Here is a 27,500-nt window from a genome sequence, read left to right as displayed (position 1 = left end):
AAAGGCATACATTTTGCATTTAGCCTATGGTACTTCATCCAAACACCTTTAGCAAACATTCATTTCTGAATTGGAAACAAGACATTGATAACACAGCTTATCATATACATGTATACCTCCTCCTGTTACAGGCACCATTGAAAAGACCTTGCCACAGATAGACAAATAGACAGACACACAGTACACATTTCAGGGGCACATTTCAAATTATCTCACCTCCCTCTGCAATGCATTGACCATTCACTTAATGACCACTGTAACTCATCAGGGTCCCTATGGCAATATCATATTAGTGACAGCAAGCTCAACTGGTCATTAATAACAAAATTAGAATGGTAAGCTGCACATTGACCAAATTTTTTTTACAAAAATTCAGCATCTTGTAAATGTGTCCATCTTCCCAAGTCAATGGTTTGCTAGTGTGCTATATAGTGATATTACACATTTATGAACTTTACTGACCTATGCTATTGACTAATCAGAGAGCATGTATTAAAAACTATTCTTTAGCATCAACATGACTTGTTATAAAGTTTGCAATTAAACAAGTATCTACAACATTCTGCTTCATATATTCAGTTTCAGCTAAAGATGTTCTAATATGAAGTATTCACTTAAATGAGAGTCACAAAGTTGACAAAACCGCATAGTTTTCTGGTTAAGATTAAGTTTCCGGTATAATAAAACAATGTTTCTGATTGGATCATGTGTCTTTTAATGAAGACTCTCAGGGAATCAGATTTCTAACCTGTCTTATACTGCCTATTTGGTCAAGGGTTTATATGAAGCAGAGCGGATCAGAAACTCAGGAAGATGGCATGTGTCATACTTGATGGGGGCTGAATACAAAATATTTTATTGTAGTTTTCAAAAAATAATGTATGCATGTAAAATAACACACTTTCTAGAACATTTTCAAAAAAGTTTTATAAAAAATATTTGAAATGATATTTCTTAACATATGCAATCTCTAAAATAATAATTTTTCTTTTCTGCTTCAAACACAAGGTCTGTACACTAATTAAACACAATTTTTTCCATCGACCTTGGAATAAAATCTGGCAAAACAACATGGCATATGGAAAAATATTATATCATGATTCATGAACCGAGAATGGAGATATACAGCATGTTGTGCATATATATCATTACACTCTCAAAATATTCCTAATTTACAATGCATAATGTGTCATTTTTTATTGAATTTATGTCGATTAAATGACAAAACAAAGTTTTATATTCTTGGCCTTCTTTAAGCTTTAGGACAAGGCAATGTTTCTCAATAATATATATTTTTTGTGATAATTCACGTACAATTCACTTGTATTCTATTTCATTTCTACAAAAAATACCGGGGTATATCACCAATTTTGTTTTAGAGTTAGCATATTTTGATAGCTCCTCGTTGTTGCGAGTAAAAATGTAAAGTCAGCTCTTATGTATTACAGTTAGTTGTATAAATGAAGCAAAGAAGGAGAGAAAAATCTTTGGAACAATCCGGTATTGAACCTGGGACCATTGCATTACTAGATAAGTGATCTGACCATCGAGCTACCTAGGTCAATATTAAAAGTATAGTAATGTTAATACGATATCTTGATTAAAACCCATTTCAGAAATCATACACAAACTCTTCATATCGAGGAAATGAAAAATCTTTTTTTTAGAGAAAATGTCTGAAATGTCACGTGAGTATGTCTTTAATAGAAAAGTAAAAATAATCCACATCAGAATTCAAAAGCAGCCATGTTGTTTACTATAAATAGTGGGTCTATTAATCATGACTGACCTACTCAATTGAATTAAGACGTCCCATACAGAAAAGTTCATACATTCTTAAGTGTTTTATATGGATAATATTCAATGAAAAATATCCAAGAATGAATCAAAGTTCATACCAATACCTAGCTAGTAAGCTCCATACATTTTTATCGAGGCAGGTGTTTATTATCACGAGAGTATCAAGTGACATAATTATAAAATTTAGAACCAACAAAAATGATTGCAACACAAAAGTGCAATGATAATTGGCTATATGCAGGCCGACCCTTTTTATATTGAACAACAAAGCTTACTTTACAATAACTGAAAAGTCTTAGGAGCAAGTTCTCCGAGAAAAGGAAGTTTAAAATGCATCTAATGCAGCATACTTTTTAATTTTCGAGAGTATGCATGGAATTATCAGATGTGAAAGGTGGTTTCTTTTTGTGTGAGAAGTTCCTCCCAACACTTTTCTGATATATCAATGTAATAGGAATATATTAAATATACAAACTACAAACATCACCATGTACTGCATATCGTTGCACTTTTACACTTAACTGCAGCTGGTCAGAATAATTATGTCAATTACATTTTCTTAAAACACCATGATAATTGGGATCAGGAGAAGATATTGGGGCAATTTCAAGGTAACAAAAAAATATGAATATCATCTTCAAGCAAACTATGTATGTAAAATGGAGAGTGATTTGATATATTAAAAAGATATACTTTATGATCATTTGACAAGCATTTCACAATTTTTTTTCCCCCACTTATACAACCTATCACTTGATAACGGTAGTAAATAATGGCATACTATTATGACATTTTCCCCGCGATACAACTGTATGTCGTGACGTACGTTTTCATTGTGACGTCATGGTGTGAAGTGTACTGAGGTATATATTTATATACAGTACTGTGATTGTTCTCGGGAAGCCTTAACTGAACTGAATAATGTTTATTAAAACAAATACAGGGTACCAATATTCCAAGTAGATGTATCAGAGTTTTATAAAGCTTCATCAGTGGAGAGTGGGTACCTGAGTCAATGAAACTTCCCAGGGTCAGTAGTACCATGTTACAGAGGCCATGATCCTGCAGGTGATATTTGATGTATTCATCAAGGACATCCAAGGCCCCACCATCTACAGCCTTCTGCATCAGATTGTCTGTAAAAAAAAAAATAACACATTGAAGATTATACGCACTCAATATTGAGCACCTTCACCTTTCATGAGAGCTATAAATGACCGACAAGCCTTTTAAAACTTTACATTTACATAATGAGACAAAAGATTTCTACTGCGAGATGAATTATGTACAAAACTGAATAATTATCAATTGATTTGATAAAGAGTCCTGAAAGAGTTTCAAAATGGAAATAATAGCACTTTATTGTATACTTTTATATCCAGAGATTTCTGATGGAAATAATAGCACTTTATGGTATATTTTTATATCTGAATGTTTCTCATGGAAATAATACCACTTTATGGTATATTTTTATATCTGAAGGTTTGATAAACAGAAAGAATTTGCAATGAAGGACTTGTTTTTTGGTTTAAAAACTCTTTACAGTGAAGTGACTGGAAAACTGTCAAATCATGAAGTCTAAAGGGGTCTTCCTCTGCCTAATCCAGGTATGAAGTGTAAAATTTATAAAAATTATTCCCAAGGAAACTTAAGTTATCGTGTGCCATATAGAGAGTGCGGATGAACAGACAGATGGACTATAGATATAGGAATCTGAGCATTACCTAAATGCTATGAAAATTTTCTCAAGTAATCTAAAGTTATTGCATGCCATAGAATATTTTTCTTAATATAAAAAAAAAATAAAGTCCCATAACTCTATACAGACAAAGAAATTGAAAAGAGTCTGTCTTCCTCTGCCTAATCTAAGTATCATGCATAATTTTAGGAAGATCTTTCCAAGAAAGCATAAGGTATTGTGTGCCATAGAAAGTACTGATGGACAGACAGACAGAGTGATTAGTATAGGACACCTGCCATATGATGCAGCCCTAATAAACAAATAGTGAAATTTGAAGTTTTCTGATACAGCACTTCCAGCTGACTGATGGTGATTGAAGACAATATATAATTATACTGGACATATATTCAATGCTATAATCAACTTTGAATGTTGTTACAGGGGTGCATCAATTATGAATCAGTTTTAGTTGAGCATTGAAAAATCTAAATTTTCTATACTGACAGACTTTAAAAAAGCAATAGTTGATAATTTTCTGTGTTACTGATATCAAATAAACAAATATTCGTGGAATATAATTTTTTTATGATAAAACTCTAATATTCACTGATTTTAAAGATAATTGTTATTCCCTGAGAGGCTACCAGGTATGCATAACATTAGTGTTGATAATGGCACATAGGTGACATGTAATTGACGTCATTAACTGACAGACACTCCAAATGGTCCTTTGTGGAATGTTCTGCCCCTCTTATAACAATGCCCTTCCAAGTGTTGCAGATTCTGAGGCTGAGGACTGTGCACACTTCTCCCAAGCTCATCCCACAAATGGTCAATTGGGTTTAAATCTGGGAACACAGTGGGCCAATCACGAACGTTGATGCCATTTGTTTGTAGGAAATTTCGAGTCAGTCTTGCCATGTGTGTGCATAATGTCTTGCTGATAAATTAATCTATTGCCATGTCTATGTTCCTGCATCAATGGTATGGTGTCCGGGTAGCGCAGAGGTAGCACTTTCTCTTCTCACGGCTGTGACTGAGTTCGATTCCCGTGATCGGTAGTGGTTGTATGTGAGAGGGTATTACGGTTGCCCGCTTGGACACGTGGATTTCCTCCGGTTTCCTTCCTAAATGACCCCCTAACACAAACATCCGTGTATCAAAGGACCCTATTAGAAATAAGCTTTTGAGCTTTCATGGATTATCCTTGGTATTTATGTATCTATGTTTGTATATATGTATATACCGGATAAACATTTCATTTTAACACAGGCTGCAGAATTTTGTCTATATACCGTCTGGCAGTTATGGTATCATTAAAAATTACCAAATGTGAAATTAAAAATTCTGTTAATCGCATCCCACACCATGACGCTACCACTGCCGAATCTGTCACGTTCAATGACACGATAACCTACATAGCTTTCATGTATACAAAGGTAAACTTGTGCTCTGCCATTAGCATTATCAACGTTAAATTTGGACTTGACAGAGAACAAGACCTGTTAGCTGTGTCCAGTGGCATTTTGATTTAGTCTGCCCCAATGCACTCTGTAAAGTCGGTGATACAGTTTGAGTTGTAACCCTTTGTAAGGTCTTCTGATGTGGATCCCAGTGTGAAATTCTGTACACTGTTCTAGGATGAATTACCAATCATTTGCCTCACCATAGTCGCAGAGAGCAGTAAACTTATCCCAAGTGATGTTGCCATACCTACGCTTGTTGACGTGGTGTTGTTTGATGATAACATTGCAACAACCGGCTCATAGTACAGGGATGAACATCTTGCTACCTCCCGCTTACTAACAACTGCTTGCCGGATACAGATGGCGTGATTTCATATTTCATTGTTAAAAAAACTGTAGAATCTTATTATCTTTATCTCTATTGTTGATTTTGCATCTGCAATCACCAGTAGAATTGTCTTAACATGATCAGTCTTACCATTTCATTAGTTTTGAATATCACTCGGAAACTTTCATACAATAGTTTTCATATCAGTGTGAATAATGAGCAAGGGTACAACAGGTAATGGATTTTAAAAATCAGCATGACGTGTGGTGAGTGAAATTTGCAATAAATAGTTATGAGTATATTAGCCCCAAAAACTTGCTTGAAAAAGAAAGATATGTTGCATTTTTAAAGACCATCAATAGATTTGCCATGGGGCGAGACTTTCACATCTCTAAACAACAAAAGACACGTGTATCCTAAAATTAAGTGTAAATTGAGCTACTTCAGCATCAATGAAAATATCTAAAATGAAGAAAAACCACTCTGGTATGGACTTCTCTTTTGATAGAAAACACAAGGACAGCAATTATGTAACATCAGGGAAGAGATCAGATTTTGTCTGGAAGTTTCCCTGTAATCCCACTTAATACAACAAAGCAGGCGTCAAAGACAGCAGATGAAGAGCATCTCTATCTCACAATGTGATTTGTGTTCTAAATATTACTACATCTCTCCTTATGTAACAAGTCTTATTGACTAATATGATAAAATCACATCTGCTATCCTGACAAGACAGAATGTTTATTATCTAGAGACACCCAACATGAAAGCATTCCACCGTACCATGACAGCAGACATCGCCATGACAGCAGCCATCAATACATGTGGTTTACGCTGAAGAGATGGTGTCATTTTATTTGCCCTTTCCCCCTTTATTGTTTATCATTTTCTTGAAACTTTCAAAAATTCATTTGCCAATTAAATAAATAGATTGTTGGTTCATGAGTTTGGGATTTTCAAGGGAAATGGACGCGATTTGAGCTGAAAAATTTCATATTCATTTTACTTCCGTTTTCAATAACATGAATTGCTACATAAAGCATTGTGACATCAGTAGTGTGAAAAGAACAAAGTTGAAATTTGGGTATTGGTCAACACTTGCATGATTGGTAATATCTAGCAGTTTTCATGAAATTAAATCGATACTTTAAAAATTATAAGCCCAGTTAACAGAATTTTGGGACAACCCTCGTATTTCAAAATAATCATAAAGTCATTCCCTTGAGGTACGAAAATCTCTCTTACCATGTGTGTTAGTTACATTGAGTAGAAATCCACATTAAAATCTCTCTTCCCATGTGTGTTAGTTACATTGAGTAGAAATCCACATTAAAATCTCTCTTACCATGTGTGTTAGTTACATTGCGTAGAAATCCACATTAATATCTCTCTTACCATGTGTGTTAGTTACATTGAGTAGAAATCCACATTAATATCTCTCTTACCATGTGTGTTAGTTACATTGCGTAGAAATCCACATTAATATCTCTCTTACCATGTGTGTTAGTTACATTGCGTAGAAATCCACATTAAAATCTCTCTTACCATGTGTGTTAGTTACATTGAGTAGAAATCCATGTATTAAAATCTCTCTTACCATGTGTGTTAGTTACATTGAGTAGAAATCCACATTAATATCTCTCTTCCCATGTGTGTTAGTTACATTGAGTAGAAATCCACATTAAAATCTCTCTTCCCATGTGTGTTAGTTACATTGAGTAGAAATCCACATTAATATCTCTCTTACCATGTGTGTTAGTTACATTGCGTAGAAATCCACATTAATATCTCTCTTACCATGTGTGTTAGTTACATTGAGTAGAAATCCACATTAAAATCTCTCTTACCATGTGTGTTAGTTACATTGAGTAGAAATCCACATTAAAATCTCTCTTACCATGTGTGTTAGTTACATTGCGTAGAAATCCACATTAATATCTCTCTTACCATGTGTGTTAGTTACATTGAGTAGAAATCCACATTAAAATCTCTCTTACCATGTGTGTTAGTTACATTGAGTAGAAATCCACATGCAATGGTCCTTAGTCTGTCGGCTCCTTCTTCTGTAGTCTTTACATGTTCTCTCAACAGTTTGAGCAATAATAGAATGCCATCATGTTCATCCACTGCATTTCTTCCAAAATCTAAAATATCAAATTACTTTTGATCAATTACATGAAACCTTGGTAATTAAGGCCAAAGTAAAATAGAAGTTGGATTTCCACTTTTACCTCTAAAATCTTAAGGGTAGGCAGAATTTTTTCCCTGCATGGTATTCATATACAAGTCATATATGATAATACATACACATAGATATATACAAACTTATTAGTTTGTTATTGTATTTCATTGTACTCTCTGTCAAATACAACAAGAGGTACTGTGAGCAATTCTCACTAAGAATACCCCCCACTTACCCCAATCTCCCAAAGGGTGTTGTTAAAGGTATAAATTACCTCTTTCCTGAGTGTAAAAATATGGTATGCCTTTGTAGAAGAAAATGGAAGATATAGTCCGAACACAAATCCATGGCATAAACCTATAATTTTGACTTTGAGATCAAAGGTCAAGGTCATAAAAAGGTCATGAATGTACATGACACATAGTCTCATGGTGATACACCTATGTCTTATGGTATGACTATGTCAAAACCCTATAATCAATTTTGACCTTGAGGTCAAAGTTCAAGGTCATATAGAGGTCATGAAGGTACCCGACACATCGTCTCATGGTGATACACTCATGTGTCAAATATGGTATGCCTATGTCAAAGAACAAAGAAGTCATGGCCCGGACACGAATCTATTGTAAAAACCTTTAATTTTGACCTAGAGGTCAAGGTCATATGGAGGTCATGAAGGTACATGACACATCGTCTCATGGTGATACACTCATGTGTCAAATATGGTATGGCTATGTCAAAGAACAAAGAAGTTATGGCCCGGACACGAATCCATTGTAAATAAAGTGCACCGCCACGGCACATGATACGCCCGTCACATATTGTTAACAGTATAGATTGTACCCATTAAATTTTTTTTTTTATATCACCTTAATTAAATGTCACAGTGACCTTAAAGTAGGATGCGACATATCTTCTACCTAAGATGCATTAGTTGACCAATTTTGGTGATTCTAGGTCTAATAGTTTTCAAGTTATGAGCCAGACAAGTTTTTGCCATATATGGCCATATCTTCTTAATGAAAAGTCACAGTGACCTGGTTTTAATGTGCGACACACCTTCTACCCAAGATGTATCTACAGACAAAGTTTGATGATTCTAGGCCTTGTAGTATTTAATACAGGTCGGACACGAAAAAGCTAGCAGACGGACGGACAGACGGACGGACATGAACGCCATACCATAATACGTCCCGTCTTAAGACGGGCGAATAAAAACCTTTAATTTTGACCTTGAGGTCAAGGGTCAAGGTCATATAGAGGTTATGAAGGTACTCGACACATCGTCTCATGGTGATCCACCTGTGTGCTAAATATGGTATGCCTAAGTCAAAGAACAAAGAAGTTATGGCCCGGACATGAATCTGCACAGACAGACAGATGGACAGATAGAGTGATTTCTATATATCCCCCCGGAACTTCGTTCGGGGGATATAATAATTATATCCCCTGAACTTCGTTCGGGGGATATAATAATTATGTGATTTCCAGTACTCAAATGAAAGTTATATTATGATTAAAATATTTTGTCTCTTATAAATGTCTAGTATGTTTGAAATCAACACACACGCCACAGGCACTCAACGTTTTAAATATTTATAATGAAAAAATTGTCTTCCTGTAAACATAATATTCATTATGTTTACAGGAAGACAATTTTTTCATTATAGATATTTAAAACGTCGACTGCCTGTGACACCTGCTACATATTTTGAATTCATTATCTGAATATTTACTTTGAGATGCACTATCAAAAATGCAAAGTGAAACTTCCAGCTTGTAAATTGGAGTTCTTCAACAAAGAAATCAAACTTTTGCATGTTCAAAATGTAGTTTCTCCGAACTGAATGACTGAAAAATTTCTCAATTCTACACTAATGAAAGTATGTATCACAAAATCTTCATGTCTCAAAATTTGATTAGAAATGACATCACAACAATGGATTCAAATACAACTTACTCCAGATATATTAAAATTCCACAGACCAACCCTTTAATTTCAATACATATATAACCAATGTTCAAAATAAGCAAAGTCGGAAATGTTGACCATATTGGAAACTGGTTTTACATGACAATTATTCTGGATTACAAAAGCAGAATATAAACTCGAACCAACTGCATTGTTTGTTATCAATTTATCATGTTACAAAATTTACAAGGTTTGACGAATAGATTTTTATTCGAAAAAAATCTTTGAGTGTTGTTAGCTTTTGTATCATACTGAATTGATTATCAATGAACAGCTCATTTTCCTGCAGGTCTACGAAAATTTTGTCATTGATATTGAATAGCTTCTGTGCATATGTGTTCAATTTACAAATTCAATTGTGAGCTCGATTGTCAGCCACATATTCGACCAGTGTCCAAATTTTTGTCCTCACTTTTGTCACCATCATTTTCCTTGCAGTATATTTCTACAATAATGTCGGCAGTGAATTCTTCCCTGGAGACAAGTCAGTATCTATATAGTCTACAGTCTCTATTGAAATTTCAGATACACACTGTATGTTTGATGATCTTGCATTTGTAAACCAGCAGCCATTTTCACAAAAATCTTACGACAAAGATAGAAATTTGTCTTTGCTTTATACTCAACTGAATGCAATTATGCCATAAGAATGTCAGTTTTATCATCTATGTATATACATGTACTTAGTTTTGTTCGTTCAGAAATATATGAATGAAGAATTATAAATGAATTACAGCATTTTAAAATTTTATCTTAATCTTAAGATTTTTGTGAAAATGGCCATTTCTGTATAGTTTTCAGATCTCATGTTTCCATTTTTGGGGTGGGTGGGGGGTGGGGTGGGGGTGTGTGTGTGTGAATTGCCTGACTCGACATCTTCGATGATAGTGGCGTGCTATTTGAAAATAATGGTCAAAGTACTGGGTTTAATGCCAAATTCCTTTGCTATTTCAAATTTTGACTTCAAACTCTCACCTGTTGCGGTTACTTATTTGTGTTGGGGTCAGTAAAAATTTAGTAGAAACTTTGACATGTATATATATTTTTTGGCCTTAAAAAACCCCACACCCCAAAATCAATTTTTCAGTTAGGCCTAATCATAGAACAATTCAAAATACACCACCACACTTCTTGATGTGCAACAAATTAAATAGAGACTGAGTGAAAATGCTTCACCATCTTTGCATTATTCAACAATAATGGCATATCATTTCATTTTTCCTCTATATTGCTTGAGGACTCTATTATACCAGTACTATCAGGGCACAATAAATTTCACATTGACCTTCTTCCCATGACAATTTCCATCAGGTTCTACTGGCACACATACACATGCTCCCAACCACTTCCCAATGCATGATATGTGTTTTGAGTTTTCATTTCAAAAATTCAAGCAAAGAGCAAAAACTATACACTTTCACTGTTACAGATTTTAATTACAGTAAAATATCTGTATCTCGAAGTCTGAGGGATTTTGACAAAACTTCAAGATATCCAGGGGTTCAAGATATTTGAACATCTATCTTTTAATTTTGTTTTAGTGACTTCCCCTGTTTTTATATATGTTCATTTGATGCATAACACGTGCGCTATAAATAATAATAATGATGTCTTCTGTTATTTATTTATCCCAATAATAAAGTTATTTTTTTATTGTTCAAAGTAAAACATTTCCATCTCTTTTTTTCTCTCCCATAAAACATTCCTAAAATATAATAACCACACAGATCTTGTGCTTGGGATCAAGGTTGAATGGAATGTAGCTATTGCATTGTAGTTAAAGAACCTATCATGTAAGAAACAAAAAAGACGAATTTAAAAAGACAAATCACACAACACGATAACATATGCAATATTCAACAGTGTTTTCAATTGTACTGTCTGTTTCTCTCTATATATCAGCGATCGCTTAAAGCTTTGTTCACGCCAGAGGTTGGAGGCTATTCTTTACTGTATTGAGACATTTTTAATGATGAAATTTTTTTTTTGTGCCTCTTTTTAAACACAACTATCATTGCAATTATTTAATTTTAGTTCACCTTGAGTTTTCTCTATTTTCTGTGTTGTAATGATAAAGCATAAATTATTTAATACATTATCATTTTCATGATTATTAACTTTACGTGCACTTTGAAAATATTTGCGTTTATCTACCAAACTTCTTCATAATTATGCATGCATGATTAAAACACTATCCTTAATATAGGGTGGGATTATGAATTTACCCATTTTATGTGCAAAGAGTGCACTAAATACCCAAGCTGTCATACCGATTACCACAGTATGGAAACCTTGCACAAGGTGGTGGTTACTTACATGTAGTAATTGCCAGTTAGAACTTGTGTGAATAGATGCGGGCGAGAATGTGTGAAGTAAAGAGACCAGGTATGTTTAGCAGACCAGAAAATTGACTGTACTCTGAGATAACCAAGGTGAAATTAGGACTTGGGACTGAAGACACTTTGACATAAATGGGTTATTTGAGAATACCATGGTTGAGATATCAGGAGTTTTTAAAATCATTTATGTAGGGAATACGACAGAGACTGTTGATCGACTTCGACATAAGAAGGGTATTCGAAATAACCCATATTCAAGATACAGATATTTTACTGTATCTTTTAAATATACAAAAAATGTACAACTTAGAGAAATGAAAAAATATTATATAGATATTTTGCACAATTTACAGAAATATTTACTTATTGATGTTTTGTATGATTTACAGAAATATTCAATATATTGATGTTTTTGTACAATTTACAGTAATATTTAATATATTGATGTTTTTGTACGATTTACAGAAATACATGTATATATATTTACAATATTGATGTTTTTGTTCGACTTACAGAAATATTTACTATATTGATGTTTTTATACGACTTACAGACACATTTATTATATTGATATTTTTGTACGACTTACAGAAATATTTATTATATTGATGTTTTTGTACGACTTACAGAAATATTTATTATATTGATATTTTTGTACGACTTACAGAAATATTTACTATATTGATGTTTTTGTACGACTTACAGAAACATTTACTATATTGATGTTTTTGTATGATTTACAAAAACGTTTAATCTATTGACGTTTTTGTCGGCCTTTATTGGAAGCAACATACAACAAAAGGTTCTAGATTGACACTCTGAACAAACCACAATCTTGCATTAAGAAGGCTGGATGTCTAAGCACCATTGTCATCAGAGCAAAATCCAAGAGGAGACGCATAGGAGACAAAATCAGGTCTTATAGGAATAATTATCTCTGAATTTCCTGTTACAAGGCCATTCTCTGTCAACCAGCAGAACTCAGCAATCAATACACTCCTCCAAAAGGGGCCATCTTTTTTCACAGCACAAAAGGAGATAATAATGTGAGGAACAATTACATAAAGAAAAAAAGCAAAAAAAAAAAAAAAAAAAAAAAAAAAAAACCATTCAGTTGCTTTCTTTCATTAATACCTAATGTTTTAATATGAATTTTTTTTTGCTTTATTTCACATTATAACAGGTACGGTATATATTAATGGTTCCAAAATTGTGAATCTTCTTACATGCTTGACATCAATGGTCCTTGAATCCAAAGACACATCGGATTAGAGTACGACTAAAATGACAGTATTGAACAGAGACAATACAAATGATGCATAATAAATCATCTGGTGGACAAACAGCATCCATAAAACCCCCTAAAGGGAACGGAACACTAAAACCTCTCTGTCAATCTATGTATAAAACCCCTAAAGGGAACGGAACACTAAAACCTCTCTGTCAATCTATGTATTATCCCTATTACAAAGTACGATTTCATGCTCCCTCAACAATATTCCTCTATGAAATCCCAGTGCTAAAAGAGTTACTAATATATAACTTGAGGGATACAGACTTCAAGAGAGCAGTCTGCGTAATTTCATCAATACGTTGTTTTTATATCGTTGTTACAGTGGCTCATGTATGTGTAGTTCTCTGCAATACAGGGATGTCATATGTCGTGACCTAGCACAGGTTTTGTGGTATAATGATTTGAAAAAATTAAAATGACATTTTAGAGTAAAATCCACCTTCTCTGTGAATGAAATTTTTCACTTTCCCACAGGTATCCTTAAATTCCATGATATTGTTGGTTACTGTGTGGCAGAGAGGACTGTAAGTATATAAATGTATTTGGTTTCAAAGAATTACATAAAAAAATGGCTCCAACACATAAGGAAAAAATAGTCAAATTTTGAGAAGAACAATCAAGCAATCTGCCAAAAGCAGTGTGATTTGTAGCTAATAATTGTTTCAGATAACCCTGATTTCCTGCAATAATTCAAGGTCGGACAGAATTGTCTTATAAATTACCAGCTATCTGCACATCAAATGGAGAGAGGTCTTTATCTTGTCTGTAAGAGGTCAAAGTTACCAGAGAATGCATCAAGAAAATTATAGGATCTCAACAGAGTAAAAGTCAGTAAATGGGATGATAAAGAGTATTTAATACTCCAGGGACCTATTCTCAATTGATGGAAATTCAGGAAATTTAATGAGAATCATTACTGAAGCATTCAAGTAAATACCAAACAACCACCGCAAGTCCTAGAAGAATCCAGTATCCCCTTATTTTCAACACCTCCAAGCCATCTGACAGAAAATGATTTTGTTACAGAAAGGAGTTTTCATTCACTCTTATGAATTGAAGCTCTAGAACATGAAGTAATGGTGAATCAAGGAGCTGATAAGGGTTCTCATAGCACAAAGAAGTGATTCAGGAAAATGATGGGAGTTCATGAAATAGTAATGCCAAAGCTATTTTCAAATGAAAACTCATCAACTTGATTTTAGCTTTGAAATGAAAAAAAAGGGAAGTCTTCTGAGGTTTGTTCTTGCTGCATTGACTGTGGAGCATCAAAGATGAACTGTGGTAAAAGTACATTCAGTCTTCAAATTTGGGATTTGATGGTAAAATTCTTTTGTATTATTAATGTGACAGATTTCAATTACATCCTGGCAACTTATACCATCTCATTCCACCCTTTCAAACACAGATCTGATAGCATGACAAGATTTTAGCCTAAGGCAGACTATAAACAATGTCTTCTATGGGCATAACAAATGGAATGATTTTTTTTTGGTTACATCTGATGGAAATTATGTCACTCATGTCCACAAAAGACATAGCATATAGTAGTTAATAATATATTTCTCTGTAAAATTAACTACAGAATTGTTATTGAAATTGATCTTAACCTGTCATGGTTGACCTTGAAATCAGAATTTATATTCTGAATGACTTGGAAGATTTCAAAAGATATTATAATTCAAGCTTGCATGGAACATGCCACATTTGTGATATTATGCATCAGTTATTATGTAAGGGAAATAGTAAAATCGATGATCCCTAGTCGTAAAACTATTTCCTGAGACAGCGCCATTATACAATATGTAACCTGGTGACATTGACATTCTGACCTCAACAAAAAGGCCCATGGGTCACATCGCTCATCCTCATCTAATTAACTTACCAAATTTTCCCCATGTACAGTTATGACCCCTTCTTCTGGCCCCACCTAACCTTGTGGTCAGTGCAAGCATATACTACATACGAATGATTGATATTAATTTGAAAAATTGCATCATTGTAAAAACATTGTTATTCTGAGTTGCAAGGAGCTTTCCTAAAACCCCTGTTGTGGCCCTATCCTTAACCCCGGTGTCATGATGTAAACTTTGAATCTACATGTTATGAGGATGTTTTCATATTAATCTGATAAAGTAAAACATTGTGGTTCTTGAGAGGAAAATTTTTAAAAGAATTTTCATAGATATATTCCTATAAAACTTTGAACATCTAACATGCTTTGACCAAATGTAAGTCTTAATCATATAAGTGAGCTTTAATGCAATTTATGGCTTTTACGGTCCAATGGTTCTCTTCTCTTGAGAAATTTTTTTACCATCCAACCTTGTTTTCATAATTATCTCCTCTTAAAGAGGGTATGCAACTTAACCTAAGGATCCTTTGTGCCAAGTTTGATTAAGATTGGCTTTATGATTTTTGAGAAGAATATAAAAAATGTTACTACCTGTACACATACAGTACAGAGCCCTCTAGAACCTACCCTACCTGTGCACATGAGTACAGAGCCCTCTACAACCTACCCTACCTGTACACATACAGTACAGAGCCCTCTAGAACCTACCCTACCTGTACACATACAGTAAAGAACCCTCTAGAATCTACCCTACCTGTACACATACAGTACAGAGCACCTAGAACCTACCCTACCTGTACACATACAGTACAGAACCCTCTATAACCTACCCTACCTGTACACATACAGTACAGTGCCCCTAGAACCTACCCCACCTGTACATGCAGTACAGAGCCCTCTATAACCTACCCTACTTGTACACATACAGTACAGTGCCCCTAGAACCTACCCCACCTGTACATGCAGTACAGAGCCCTCTATAACGTACCCTACCTGTACACATTTGGTACAGTGCCCTTTAGAACCTACCCTACCTGTAGACATACAGTACAGCACCCTCTAAAACCTACCCTACCTGTAGACATACAGTACAGAGCCCTCTAAAACCTACCCTACCTGTAGACATACAGTACAGCACCCTCTAAAACCTACCCTACCTGTACACATACAGTACAGAGCCCTCTACAACCTACCCTACCTGTACACATACAGTACAGCACCCCTAGAACCTACTCTTCTTGCAGTATACTAGTGACACTATTGATGTTTACCTTATCCTTTGTATTGTTGTTTGTTAGCATGATATTCAATGACCAGCTATAAAACCTGGAGTAAGTTATCTAATTGATAAAATCTAAAAAAAAATTTAAATTCATAAAGAAGACTAGTAAATTTGGGAGACTGAGATTATAACTTTAAAAGCAAGAGCTGTCAGAAAACAATGTAGCTCACCGGAAGACTGACTCTCTCACCCTATGCCCCTAGGTTCAGAAGATATAGACTTCGTTAAAGTGAGCTAAAAATGTTGAAATCGTGAAATGCAACTGCCTACTAGTATTTTTAAAAATTATGTCATAAGCCATAAAAAATTAATCAGCTTAATGTGATCTAAGAATTTTTACTGCATTTGAACACAAGATATTTTCTGTTGGTGTTTCATTGTTTCTATAAGTCATGATGCTTTCAAATTCATCTACTGAAGATGTTAGAATTTCTCCAATAAATCTTTAAGCAACACAGAGAATTTTGTGAGTGCATTTGTCTAATTTTGGAAATTTTATCATTCTTTCAGCTTGAATTTCAAATCTGAATGAAGATTTCAAACATCCTATACTTTAACTTTGCTAAGTGCATCTTTTTCTATAATTTGTGAATGAAGCACAAATGCCTGGATGGTTTTAAAATAAAAATTCTGCTATATGCAGGATTGTAAATTTGCTTTTCTTAAAAACGCTCTGGATTCAACCCCTGCAAAGTTTGTTCAGGATTCAATATCATTATTTTTATTAATTATGTTCCTCTCTTTTTCAGATATTCTTGTTACAAATTTCAACTGGAATTCATAATATCTAGAATCTCAACTTGCATCTTGCACCTAGTAGTAAATTTCTAGCAACATGTGCATTTCTGTGAATCACACTGAATAATGAATTCGAGATATACATGTATTGACTAAGAAAATATCCCTGGAGATTATGACTCATCATTTTACAGAAGACAGATGGAAGATTATGCTACACATAAAATGATTATTAAACGTTTACATAAAATCAAACTCTATAAAAATATGGTATTAACCAATCCATGGTAGTCACGAAGTGGTCTCTTTATGATACTACAGGTAAACTTATTTTAGCAATAATTCGTATTCTGGCACCTTGAGTACAGTCAGTATTTAGCTAATCCATTGTCAGTGCCAAAGCACAAATCTGCAGTATATAAAACATATACAGGCATTGACCGCAAATATTCTTGACAGCACCCAACAGTCCCTGAACTAAAATTATTCTTACTTTTGAAGACACTGATATTTCAGTGAATATAGAGAACAATACCCCTGAAACTACCCTACCTGTACATACAGTACAAAGCCCTCTAGAACCTACCCTACCTGTACACATACAGTACAAAGCCCTCTAGAACCTACCCTACCTGTACACATACAGTACAGTGCCCTCTAGAACCTACCCTACCTGTACACATGCAGTACAGAGCCCTCTAGAACCTACCCTACCTGTGCACATACAGTACAGAGCCCTCTAGAACCTACCCTACCTGTACATGCAGTACAGAGCCCTCTACAACCTACCCCACCCTGTACACATAGAGTACAGAGCCCTCTGTAACCTACCCTACCTGTACACATACAGTACAGAGCCCTCTACAACCTACCCTACCTGTACATGCAGTACAGAGCCCTCTATAACCTACCCTACCTGTACACATACAGTACAGAGCCCTCTGTAACCTACCCTACCTGTACACATAGAGTACAGAGCCCTTTAGAACCTACCCTACCTGTACACATAGAGTACAGAGCCCTCTAGATCCTACCCTACCTGTACACATACAGTACAGTTCCCATACAACCTACCCTACCTGTACACATTCAGTACAGTGCCCTTTAGAACCTACCCTACCTGTACATATACAGTACAGAGCCCTCTAGAACCTACCCTACCTGTACACATACAGTACAGTTCCCATACAACCTACCCTACCTGTACACATACAGTACAGTTCCCATACAACCTACCCTACCTGTACACATACAGTACAGTGCCCCTAGAACCTACCCTACCTGTACACATATAGTACAGTGCCCCTAGAACCTACCCTACCTGTACACATACAGTACAGAGCCCTCTAGATCCTACCCTACCTGTACACATACAGTACAGAGCCCTCTAGAACCTACCCTACCTGTACACATACAGTACAGACCCCTCTAGATCCTACCCTACCTGTACACATACAGTACAGTGCCCCTAGAACCTACCCTACCTGTACACATACAGTACAGAGCCCTCTAGAACCTACCCTACCTGTACACATACAGTACAGAGCCCTCTACAACCTACCCTACCTGTACATGCAGTACAGAGCCCTCTAGAACCTATCCTACCTGTACACATACAGTACAGCACCCCTAGAACCTACTCTTCTTGCAGTATACTAGTGACACTATTGATGTTTACCTTATCCTTTGTATTGTTGTTTGTTAGCATGATATTCAATCACAAGCTATAAAATCAGAAGCAAGTTATTTAATTGATAAAATCTAAACCATTTTTAAAATTCATAAATCTGGGAGACTGAGAGTATTACTTTCAAAGCAAGAGTTGTCAGAAAACAATGTAGCTCACCGAAAGCCCGACTCTTTCATCCTATCCCCCTAGGTTCGAAAGATATAACCAAGATTAAAGTTTTTGAAAAGTAGGTCAAAGTCCAAGGTCATTAGGTCAAAAGTCTAAAGGCCTGATCATGAGGAATCCATATATGAAATGTCAAAGCCCTATCTCTAATGATTCAAAAATTTTTGGCAAGAGTAAGGTTTTCCCCTTCAACTGTGATGCCAACGCCGACACCGGGATCACAACAATAACTTTTTGGACATTTGTCTCAGCAAGCTAAAAATAAAATTACTGCTGTTTTTTCCTGATTACAGAGTAAACAAATTTCGTTTTCCCTCGATACAATGCCCTCCCTTCTATAATGCCAAAATCATCAGTTGCAGTTGGCGGTATATCGAGGGAGCACTGCACTTGAGAATGATTATACATAGTTTCTTCATTCTCCAAACTGAAAGCATTGTTGTAAGTTGCTTTTCCAATATCTAGAACACATTTCTTACTACAAGGAACCTACATAACCACTTGCTCTCTGCATTACTCAAAGTGAGGATGGAGACAGACAATCAATGAGTTTTTTTTACAATTCCATTTTAAATATCTGATGGGAAAGGAGTCCCCTGCAAAACTTACATCTCGTCAATAATCGACATAGCCATTTCCTATCACCAACTGATATTTCCTGTCAGTAAATCCTTCACACCTACTATACATAAAATCGAGGAATGTTTTCGGTAATGAAAATGACTTTAACTATCAATCCCTAAAAGGAAGGCTTTTGGTATAAAGCAGCAATAAGAACTGCTTTTGTCAATGGAAAAAGGAATGGTTCATTTAGGCATGCTTCTTTAATGGAGGTTGAAGAAAGGAAATCTAGCAATTAAAATCTCTAACTATCCCATGCCAATTAATTTCTATGCCCTGCATTAACTTTGTGGGATATTCAAATTGAGAACAAGCAGAGGAAGGATTTGCATGGGAGAAAGGCAGAAATATCATTCAATTCACTTTAATATGGCATGTAATCTGATTTTGAAATAGATGTACTTTTAAAATTAGTTATTTTTCTAGTTCTGATACAAAAACTTGTAAGGATTGTGATTTCACACATCAACTCACATCAATGTCTACATCATTATACTCTGAAAATCAAACACATTTATGGAATAATTTTCTGATGAAACAATAAATTAACTTAGTTAAAATTTTCCCCAATCCCATAAAATAAGTTACAAATTTATATTTAGTTACTCCTATTGTGACAATCTGAACTTTTGACCTTGACATGTGACCTATGGATTACATGATACTTAGTTTTGACCTGATCTTTTAGTACACCAATTTGACATGTCTTGTTTAACTAAAGTAAAAGTTATGGACAGCCAGTGAGACCAAATGTCCCCTCCCCCTCCATATCTTCCATATCTAGGGCATAAACACAATAATTGTTGTAAAACAAACTAATCAAGACAATGATGATTTTTTTGGAAGCTGGAATACATGGCGTGGTTCATGACAAATGACCAACCATCCTATGCTATCTGACTCTAGATAAAGTGAAATGAAGCCTATGTAATTCGCACTCTTACATACCAAAACACAAAAACTTCTCCCTCCTCTAAAACATACCAAACACATAAAAACTTCTCCCTCCTCTAAAACATACCAAACACATAAAAACTTCTCCCTCCTCTAAAACATACCAAACACATAACAAGAGGCCCAAGGGCCACATTGCTCACCTGAGTCACTTGGCTAATATTTAAAGATTTCCCCTATATATTTGTATGCAAAACTTTGATCCCCCTTGTGACTCCATCCTCCCCTGGGGGCCATGATTTTAACAAACTAAAATCTGAAATATGTCAGAAAATTTCACGTAAATATAAGATTTTCTGGCTAAGTGGTTCTTGAGAAGATTTTTAAAGATTTTCCTGATATATTTGTATGTAAAACTTTGATCCCCTATTGTGGCCCCGGGGGCCAGGATTTGAACAAACTTGAATCTGCACTATATCAGAAAGCTTTCATATAAATCTCAGCTTTTCTGGCTCAGTGGTTCTTGAGAAGAAGATTTTTAAAGATTTTTCCTATATATTTGTATATAAAACTTTGATCCCTGTTGTGGCCCCATCCGACCCCTGGGGGCCATGATTTTAACAATTTAAAATCTGCACTATATCAGAAAGCTTTCATATAAATCTCAGCTTTTCTGGCTCAGTGGTTCTTGAGAAGAAGATTTTTAAAGATTTTTCCTATATATTTGTATGTAAAACTTTGATCCCCTATTGTGGCCCCATCCGACCCCCGGGGGCCAGGATTTTAACAATTTAGAATCTGCACTACCTAATAAAGTTTATCTATAAATTTCATCTTTTCTGGCCCAGTGGTTCTTGAGAAGAAGATTTTTTAATGACCTTACTCAATTTTTACCTTTTCTTGATTATCTCCCCTTGGAAGGTGGCCTGGCCCTTATTTTAACAATTTACAATTCCCTTTACCTAAGGATGCTTTGTGCTTACTTTGGTTGAAATTGGCCCAGTGGTTTTTGAGAAGAAGTCAAAAATGTTAAAAGTTTACAGACAGACAGATGGACGGACGCCGGAATACGGGTGATCAGAAAAGCTCACTTGAGCTTTTAGCTCAGGTGAGCTAAAAACCTTCTCCCTCCTCTAAAACATTCCAAGCACATAAAAACTTCTCCCCATCTCCCTCCTCTAAAACATACCAAATATAAAAACCTTCTCCCTCCTCTAAAACATACCAAACACATAAAAACCTTCTCCCTCCTCTAAAACATACCAAACACATTAAAACTTCTCCCCTTCTCCCTCCTCTAAAGCATACCAAACACATTAAAACTTCTCCCCTTCTCCCTCCTCTAAAGCATACCAAACACATTAAAACTTCTCCCCTTCTCCCTCCTCTAAAGCATACCAAACACATTAAAACTTCTCCCCTTCTCCCTCCTCTAAAGCATACCAAACACATTAAAACTTCTCCCCTTCTCCCTCCTCTAAAGCATACCAAATATAAAACCAACATCGAACTCATCCACTCCTCCCACTTCTATAACTAAAATCCATGAATCAAATCCTATTTTGCAGAGACCTTTTGCCTGATAACTTGAGAGAAACTGTATTGATAGCCCAGCACAACATGTGCAGTTTCCTTCCTTTATTTAGTTTCTGTTGGTACCCACCATTTTCAAAGCAGATGTTTCCCAGGGCCCGACAAGCCTGTGTAGCCATCGTGATGTCATTGGATTGTAGATACTGTAGAAGGATGGGAATGAAACCTTGGATCACACACGGCTCTCGAATTGACTCTATGAAATTAAATAGAACTTCATATCCAAGTCAGAAATATACATACATGTAAGTTTTAAGAGAGTGTACATATGAAACAAGAAATTTGTGTCCTAAATTCATGTTCACAATGTCCAAGTATACAAAATATTTATAAGATTAATGCAATAATGATGTTTCACTGCGATGTTTAATCAATATTAAAGATATTAATTTGCACTGCACAGGATTTTGAAATGAAAAAAGCTTAATTGGAAAATGCAGCATGTTTAAACCAAAAACACGGAGCCCTTGACAGTATAATTGATTACATAGCTTACATTTTCTTTCAACCTTTGGTTTTTAAAATCTAATTAACTAACTATTTGCAGCTTTGACTATATTTAGCAGTAATTCTTTTGTCAATGAAAACTGATTAATGGCAGGCACACAGGAAGATTAAATATCCCAGCTGTGTATGCTTTTACTTTAAGCTGGGTACATAAAATTGTAGTCCACAACACATGTATATGTACTTTTAGAGATCATGAGTCAATTGTGTGTATGATGCATTCTAGCCGTAGAATGTACTAAAAGCATGCTCTGTAATCAATACTGATACGTCCAGATTTAATCATCACACCATCCGATAGGATAAGAACAAACGATGCCATGCAAATTCTAAAAGATACTTGTACAAGTCCTCGAGCTGTTAATATTTGCAAAATGCCTTGAAATATCAGCTGTCTTATGAACCTTTTACTGAGTTCAAATTTTATACCTGTTTTGCCAAGCTCTGCAAGGATTTGGATGACCTTGCATAATGCTCCATCAGAGGTGTGTGTAATGATGTCATAAAGATCTCCCAGCATGCCTTTCTCCACAGCCGTCTCCAAAGCTCGGTCAAGGTCATCCTCTGATAAATGTAACAAAAATTTGCATGAAAAAGACTTATATAAATGTAAAACATCATGCATGGTTATAGACTTTCATTAACGATCAATTCTATTACACCACATTGATGCTCTCATAGGATCCACATTTACGATAAAGTGATAGCCATTCTCCAAAATGTTACTTGCATTCTGTTACTATCATTCTGGTGACATTTGGGTAACAAAAACAGAATTTTAATGTAAGATAAATATTAGTGAAGCATTGTCCTATTTTCCACTAGGTCTGCATACCACCTAGTCTAGATATTAGATATGTTGGTTTGTCATGGAATGAGATCCATTTCAGGAAACAAATTCAAGTTTTGAACAGTTTAAAAGATTATGTGATTTTGTATCTAAAAATAAATTTGTGAGGATCGTAAATTTCATATGTCGAGGTTAAATCTTATTTTAATTTTGTTGATAATTCTTTTCCAAATGAACAAAATCGAACCTTAACAAAACTTCTGCTTTTATAGTATAATGTATTTTTGAAGTACCACACTAAGGAAAACACTTTCAACTAAAGTTTTGCAATGAAATTTTTCTTATTTTCTTTTTATAAATGTTCAAATGCTTTGATTCAAATTTGACTACCGTTTCATTCATTTATTGCATGACAGCTTAACAAATTTTCAGACACACTACTGTCAAACATTTATTAACACATGCTGTAAAATCCACAAAATTAACTATCATCAATATAGCAAAAACTATCTCTGTATCATAGAAGTGCTTTAGATGCAATAAAAGTCCCATATAAGGGCATTAAAATGGTATTAAAGAAACCCATATTCTATTCAAAACTCTTCAATTAACTGATATTAAATGACCACACTTGATGAACCCACTTATCATTTTTCTTATCAATCTGGAATACTTAATTTAAATTGAATATTGTAAATAAATGATAATCAATATCTGATTGAACAGTAACCTAATCTACAGATTTAATCAACGATGCGTTCAAAAAAAAGTTTTAAATTAGATCTTATTACCCACCATTTTGTTCCACCAGGAGGAAACCGAGTATCCGATCCAGACACTTTTCGGGAGCTGCCGATGTCACCCTCAGACTTTCCACCATATTCAGAATGTCCTCCGTTTCTTCCGCTGGACAAGATAAATCAAACTCCATCACTTTAATGCTTAACCAAGCACGACTTCAGAACAGTATCTATTGTTTCCGAATTGGCAAACACATACACATCAGATCAATCTCCCCCAAATAAAGGGTAAAAAAACTCCTTAATTTTGTCAATTTAATTATGATCTGTTTAATCCTTCGGATCAGGAGTGGGAATGTGACACACCACACAATGTTATCTGCTTTTGTGTGGAGAGAAAATCTCCAATGCCAGTCTATAGTCAATCATCTTTTTTTCTGCTGGGCATTTAAAATTACAAATATGGAACTCACTGTTCCTGGAATAACAATACGTTTATGCGGGATTTTCTTTCGCTGATGGAGGGAGTGAATAAGAGAAGCAGGCGAGTTTGTCTATCCAATAACTTTGTATTTCAGAATATTCACAGTGATGACAGTGGGTCACTAAAGGTCAAATTCTTGATGCCAAGAATGAAATGGCCTCCATTTAATTCCATCAGGTCCATATTGTGCAATAAAATCATTAACATTGATTGTTTTAAAGGCAAATGACAACTAATCCTATTTGCTAGGAAAATCAAAGTCCTCTTGGAGCCATTTGTTAGATTTAGATTCTGAACAGTGAAAATACTGCTAATTTTGTTATCACAATGGTCCTAAATTAATTTCCTGCAATTTTGCACCTTTGTTATTAAAATGAACAGACTTGGTTCTATATTTCCCCTCCCAACATCATTGGGTGGTGGGGATTTACTCGATCTATGTGGTGATCAGATTTAAGGGTATTGTTCAACAAAATTAACTTCCACAATTCAACATTGACATGCTGAGTAACCAACATGACTTTTCAAGTTGCAATAACAGTAAATGAAATATTTGTACACCTTTTTGTACATTTTGAACAATTGATAAGTTCAACGGTGTACATAATAATGTACTGACTGTGTACTGACTGTGTACATAATGTACTGATACATAACACTGACAAAAGAACACCATGTACATGACATAGGCCTCTTAGAAAAAATCCAACAAACCTATGTACCAAGCAAGAACTTACAATATTACCACAACATTATGCAAGAGACAGGTTCTGCTTTATCAACCTGTTTTCTAACGAAGTTAATTTATGCATGATTTGCATATTTTGTTTAGATTCCATGGAAAATGCTAAAAAAAAAAAACAAAAACAAAACACAGGATTATTTCAGAGGTGTCAAGTGCAAAAAACTATTTTGTGTAAAAATGCCAGTTCATATTATGTTCACATGGTAACTCACTGCAGTTTTCTGTGAAGGTCACATCGGGTGACGGAGACCGACACAATCCTAATTTAGTCAGCCTAGAGTAGGTGTCTATTCCTTAACATTCATTATTGAAGAAAAAACAAACATTGTGATTGGACTTTAAAAGCTTCCAGGTAAATAATCTGTAAAATCTCTACACATGTTGACATTCATTGCATTTACGATTAAGTCTGCTGGCACCCAGTAAACCACTAAACCGCTTTCCATACTTTATGGAATGGACATAGTAGTACCTTGCTTTGCTACCAGACTTTATAAATAGATTAAACTGAATCCACCAGGTCTGGTAACAATTAAATAAATACTTTGCCCCTGAACTTCAATTGTAGTAAATTTAACCTTGACATTTATCAGTTACACAGCTTTAACCTTGCCCTTTTACATCACTGAATATGAAATCTCTGTCAAGGGGCATATGGTATTAGCGACAGATAATGGAAAGAATATTAGAATTCTAGCACTCCTCAGAGCACGGAAGGTGTGATTCATTTTCATCATTATTATGCTCTTTACAACTTATTGATGATGCAATATTCCACTGATAACGGTTAGGTAATTTCTTTCAAGATGCACTATCATTCAGGGCACTTGCATTCGAGTTTTTAAGTTCATTCCCTTTTGGTCATATTGCTAGGCAAGACCATTTCACCCAACAAAAGAACTTTGCATCTCATATTTTTACTATAGGATTAAACATTCTTTTTGAAGAATTTATTGATGTGTAAACTCTGGACATTTTACTCATAAACTGAATAAAATAGCAAAGCACTTTTATGTTAAGTTTGTGAGTACAGTGTCCCGAGTTTACACATTGATAAATTCTTCAAAAAGAATGTTTAATTCTTATAATTCCAATTTGTATTTTATAACAATTTAAAAAATTTGAATAGTTTCCCTGTACTATGTTATTTGTTTTCAGGTGCGTATGAATACATCGCAATTTTGGATTTATTGATGGTGTGTAAATTCTCGTTTAGCATTATTTTTGTCCAATCAAAACAATTGTGAAAATCAATATATGCACCCAGGGGTGCATGAGCCGAGTTGCATGGGATACATTGTAAAGTCAGGAATGATGTGGCATATTTATAATTGTGAAAAAATAATTTCAGTTTTAAACTTTTCGAGTTACTGTCCAGAAACCATATTTGTCTAAAGTCTTCAATCTATTTTCGGTCACTGTGACCTTGACCTTTTTTCTCCAAAATCATTAGGGGACTTGCTTTGCTGGTATCCAACAATATATCCAAGTTTCATTTGATTCAAATTAAAATTTTTCGAGTTATCCTCCTGAAACCAAAATTTTTGGGGGGAATTTTAAATCTATTTTCGGTCAGTGACCTTGACCTTTGACCTATTTTCTCCAAAATCAATAGCGGTCTTCCTTACCTGGTACATAACAATATCTTTAAGTATCATTTGATTCGGATTTAAACTTTCTGAGTTATCATCCGGAAACAAAAAATTTCTGAAATTTTCATTCTATTTTCAGTCACTGTGACCTTGACCTTTGACCTATTTTCTCAAAAATCAATAGGGGTCTTCCTTACCTGGTACCCAACAATATATCAAACTTTCATTTGTTTAGATTGTAAATTTTTCGAGTTATCATCCGGAAACCAATTGTTGACGCCCACCCGCACCACCAAACCAATAGCCGAGTTCATCTTTGTTGCAACTCGGCTAATAAATAACATTGGAATTATTATATTTAATATTTACATATCATATAACAACTAGATCATAGCCTACAAAATAAGCCAGTAACACCGATACCAAATTTTCCAGCACCCTTTGTGATTATCAAAGTAATGCCCATCTATTTGACTTTTACAAAAATTTGAAAACAACACTCAGAGGTATCTTGCAGACAAACTGACAAGTTTGAAGTGTGAGAACACAACCCCCTGTCAGAGGTAGCCATACAAATATGACATCACTATTTACATTTGCATACAACGTTTGACCTTTTGATATCACAATATGATATATACCACAGGTAATTTGGCAGTAAAATATAAAAACTTTAAAATAGCAGGTACAGTATGTAAAGTAAAAGCAAGCGGTCCTGTAGTGAACTCTAACTGTAACAGATATC

At 34.8% G+C, this 27,500-nt stretch overlaps 1 protein-coding gene and 1 long non-coding RNA gene across 3 annotated transcripts in view; one reads left to right on the top strand and one right to left on the bottom strand.

Moving 5' to 3' along the window:
* LOC125671810 (rap1 GTPase-GDP dissociation stimulator 1-like) overlaps positions 1–27,500 on the bottom strand; it is a 69,794-nt gene that overhangs the window by 25,713 nt on the left and 16,581 nt on the right. For both annotated transcript variants that reach the window (XM_048907750.2, XM_048907751.2), the window contains exons 2-6: positions 23,990–24,100; positions 22,834–22,968; positions 21,968–22,093; positions 7,273–7,419; positions 2,808–2,936 (exon numbers count right to left, since the gene is read on the bottom strand). In XM_048907750.2, the coding sequence (XP_048763707.1) occupies positions 2,808–2,936; positions 7,273–7,419; positions 21,968–22,093; positions 22,834–22,968; positions 23,990–24,100 (648 nt within the window). The remainder of the gene's footprint in view (positions 1–2,807; positions 2,937–7,272; positions 7,420–21,967; positions 22,094–22,833; positions 22,969–23,989; positions 24,101–27,500) is intronic.
* LOC125671814 (uncharacterized) overlaps positions 24,379–27,500 on the top strand; it is a 9,973-nt gene continuing 6,851 nt past the window's right edge. The window contains exon 1 of the long non-coding RNA XR_007368750.2: positions 24,379–25,515. This is a non-coding gene — a long non-coding RNA (uncharacterized LOC125671814). The remainder of the gene's footprint in view (positions 25,516–27,500) is intronic.

The sequence above is a fragment of the Ostrea edulis genome, chromosome 4 (assembly GCF_947568905.1).
Source record: "Ostrea edulis chromosome 4, xbOstEdul1.1, whole genome shotgun sequence".
Lineage (NCBI taxonomy): Eukaryota > Metazoa > Mollusca > Bivalvia > Ostreida > Ostreidae > Ostrea > Ostrea edulis.
The sequence above is the reverse complement of the archived record's forward strand: the minus strand, read 5'-3'. Positions and strand labels throughout refer to the sequence as shown.